The sequence below is a fragment of the Empidonax traillii genome, unplaced genomic scaffold (genome assembly GCF_003031625.1).
Source record: "Empidonax traillii isolate 1590-97213 ecotype Southwest subspecies unplaced genomic scaffold, ASM303162v1 scaffold1863:size65952, whole genome shotgun sequence".
In the NCBI taxonomy this organism is placed as follows: Eukaryota; Metazoa; Chordata; class Aves; order Passeriformes; family Tyrannidae; genus Empidonax; species Empidonax traillii.
In genome coordinates, this window is record NW_020957056.1 from 1 (window position 1) to 3868 (window position 3868).

The following is a 3868-nucleotide window of genomic DNA, read 5'->3' on the forward strand; positions in this document are numbered from 1 at the left end:
TCCCAAAATTGGCTGCTGAGCCCCCCTCACATTGGGAACTGATCACCCGAAAATTGGATGGTGACCCCCCCGCCCCATCCCCCCATAACTGGGTGCCAACACTACCCAAAAATTATGTCCTGACCCTTCAAATTTGGGTTTAATCCCCCCAAAAATTGGGGATCTGATGCCCAAAAATGGGCATTGACTCCCAAGAAATATGGTCCTGTTCCCCCATGTTTGGGTCCTGACCCCTCATATTTGCATCCTGACCCCACATATTTGGGTCCCAATCACTAAAATTTGGGTGCTGACCCCCCATATTTGGGTCCCAACTGTTGCATGACGACCTGGTCCGGGAAGGGTACGGTGACTATGTCTAGTCACTCGGGCCATTAACGCACAGGCACCAATGTGGCGGATGGTAAAATGGCATTTATTAGCTTGTAACACGGCCTTTTATAAGTTTTAGTTACATTGTCACTTCCGTCTGCTTACGTTATCTCTTAGCTACTATTGGCTATCAGGCATTGGAGGGGGTTGGTCCCTGTCTTTCCGTACATCCCGAAATCTTCCGAACGCCAGGCCCTGTCTACCCACATTTCCCCCCTCTCCATGCCGTATAAAGCAGGCTATAATCTAAGAAGTGCAAAATACTGTCATAGAGGTCACAGAGGTCTAAAGTTTTTAAGGCTCAACAAGTGGCTTAAAGGAAGCCTAGAGAGGTAGAGAGAGGTGTCTTAACACTGAGGTATAGAATTGTGAGTTAGTGCAAAACTGTGTGGAACTACTTTGGTTTAAGGCATTATCGACAGCATTTGCCGCTGTTTGACCACCATGATGTTGATGGATTTAAGGCGGTTCTCAACAAAGGATACGAGTTTGTTAAAAATGCAGGGTCCGAAAACTAGTGCTAAAAGGAGTATTGTTAAGGGACCGATAAGAGAGGATAGTAAGGTGGTGAGCCACGGTGCCTGATCAAACAGTGATGTGAACCAGTTCTGTGATTCCCTGTAAAGACATCGCTGCTTTCTCTCACAGTGTCTGTCTCGATGCTGTCTGGCTTTCGTCTGCGCCGAGTCCGCAGGGTTGGGCGGGGTGTTGGTCGGCGTGTCGTCTTCCTCTGGCATGGGGCTGTACTGGTTCTGAGGGCATCCGATGACCCAATCCTGCAAGTAAAAGCTCGCAGTTTTCATTAGTTTTATTCTGCAAGTCTGGTTTGATAGTTCTAAATGGACACCATTTAACTTCACCCTCTTTCTTAACTGCAGCATACCGTCGCCCTGCAAGGACTATTTTCCACCCCCGTTCCCAAACTCCCAGTTCGTTTCTGATTATGACTGGTGGGCCATCTTCTAATGCACGAGTGGCCCGGTGTTTTTGGACTGGACTGTTTGTTTCTTCTCCTCTGAGAAACTGATTTAGAGCCAGCAAGGCGGTTGCCAGTAACCGTGCTTGATCTTTCGGGGGAATAGCATTGGTAAAGCCTTCCGCTTTTGCCAATACCTCTATTTTAGATTTTAGGGTTTGATTTGCTCGCTCGACTGTGGCTTGCCCTGTGCTGTTATATGGAATGCCATGTGTCAGTGTAACGTCCCATTTCTGTGCGAATGCCTGAACTGATTTGGATATGAAGTTTGGACCGTTGTCCGTTTTGATCTGATTGGGGACCCCGAGCCATGCCATCGCTGTTAGCCAATGCCGGATGGTTGCTTTGGAATCTGTTTTGGCATGTTGGGTGGCTACGATTACTCTGCTGTATGTATCTACGGTCACTGCCAGCCAGGGTTGGGACTTTAAGAGCTGGCAGAGTGTAAAATCTGATTGCCATATTTCAGAGGCTTTAAGGCCTCTGGGATTCACTCCACTGGACCAGAGTGGCGTTTTTTGACAGTGGGGGCACGTGGCCACAATATGCTTGGCATCTGCATATGTGATTTTACATTCTTTAACTAGCGCTTTAGCCCCAATATGGAGAGATTCGTGTAGCTGATGAGCATCTCTCAACGTCCACAACCCTTTTGCAGCAGCATCTGCTCTGTGATTACCGATCTGGAAGAAACCTTTGATCGGGTCGTGGCTGTTGATGTGAATGACCGATAGGGTGCCTTTTCGGGAAGCAAGGGCTTCTTCCAACATCAGGGCTGCTCTAGATGTTGGCACACCAGGCTGTGACATGGCTAGGCACAGTTTGGTGACAAACATTGAATCAGTCACTATATTAAGGTGCTCTTTTAAAAACAGCCTGCAAGCTAGCACAACAACCGTTACTTCTAGCTGCTGGACCAAGAGTGCATTATCGGTCGTTTTTACGCAATGCCACTCATTTTCTGACTGCCACACCACTGCGGCCGTGGAGGTCACAGAGGATGCATCTGTGAAAACTGTCGGTCCCGGTCGGGGCCGGTCCATAACCTTCTGTGGAAGGTCGATATTGACAATGGTTAACAACTGGGTCCAGGGAGGCTTAGTGGCATACTGGATCTCTCTGTTGAACCCGGCTAAGGCTATGGCCAAGTGTTCTGACAGAGCTATTGACTTTGTTGGAAGCTGTTTACGAAGGGGCAAATATATTTTAGCAGGTTCAGTACCTAAATGCCTCAGTGCGAGCTTTCTGCCTTTCATAATGAGATTACTGACACACTCAATTCCTGGGGAAAATGCACGTGATAGCTTTCCTGGGACTACCCACAACACTGGCTGTGCCTTTTCTGATGACCCTTGGGTGAGTGCCCCTACCCCCCCTTCTGTTGTAAAGTGTACATACAGGTCGAGTGGCACGTCTGGATTCCACTTTGCTAGTGTGCCCGTGGATACCTGCTGCTAGATAAAATTAAGGGAATCTGTTGCCTTGGCTGTTAATTCTTTCTGTTCCCAGGGATGTTTCCCTTTTAACAGATCGTACAAGGGAGTCATGATTTCGGGAGGAATTAGGATGACATTACGGAACCACTGCAAGGACCCTACCAGCTGCTGTGCATCAGGGAGAGTCTTAATGTCCCTGTGAATTTTTATTTGGGGAGGAGTTATGTAGGAACCTGTGATTCCTACTCCCAGGAAGGTTATACAAGGCCCTTTTTTTATTTTTGAATCTGCAATTTCTAATCCGTTCGCTTTCAGGGTGTCTGAGATTGTTAAAATTAGCCAGTCTACCTGGTCTCTGCATGGTGCAGCTATCAGGATATCATCCATGTATTGAATGATAGTTGTGGCCGGGTTATTATGCCGAATTGGTTCCAAAGCCCAATCGATTACGATCTGACAGATAGCGGGTGAATTGAGCATCCCTTGGGGTAGTACTTTCCACTGAAAACGTAAGTTGGGCTGCTGATTATTTGGGAACACCAGCGAAAAGGTAAATTTTTCTTTGTCTGCTTCATGCAATGGTATAGAAAAGAAGCAGTCCTTGATGTCAAGGGTAGCACAAGGCTGTCCTTTGGGTATCATGGAACTCATAGGTAACAGTGTCTGGACCACGCCCATTGGCTGAATTTTCTTATTTACTTCACGCAGGTCGTGAAGGAGACGAAATCCTTCACCTGAACGCTTAGGTATCACGAAGATTGGGGTGTTCCATGGGCTAGTAGAGGGCTCTATATGCTCTCGTTGCAACTCGCGGTCGACTAACTTTAGGAGGGCATCCATTCGAGGCTGAGATAGGGGCCACTGCTCAACCCGTACTGGGTCGGTTGACTTCCATGTCAGCTTAATAGGAGGAAACGGGTGTACAGCAGTGGCCCCTAGGGTAAATTTGTCACTCTGGCATTTAGAAGAGCAAAGGCGTCTCTTCCCAGTAAAGCTGGGACTTCAGATAGGATATAAGGAGTAAGGGCGATAATTTTTTCCGGTCCCTCCTTGGTGTGAAGTAGAATTGTTATCAGATGGGCAC

The 3868-nt window shown here is 47.6% G+C and overlaps 1 protein-coding gene across 1 annotated transcript in view; it reads right to left on the reverse strand.

Moving 5' to 3' along the window:
- Positions 1-1018: 1018 nt before the first annotated feature.
- The window catches only part of LOC114071143 (class I histocompatibility antigen, F10 alpha chain-like), a gene marked incomplete at both ends in the record, with an annotated part of 64756 nt that continues 61906 nt past the window's right edge, over positions 1019-3868 (reverse strand). The window contains one exon of the mRNA XM_027908847.1: positions 1019-1148. Coding sequence (XP_027764648.1) covers positions 1019-1148 — 130 coding nt within the window. The remainder of the gene's footprint in view (positions 1149-3868) is intronic.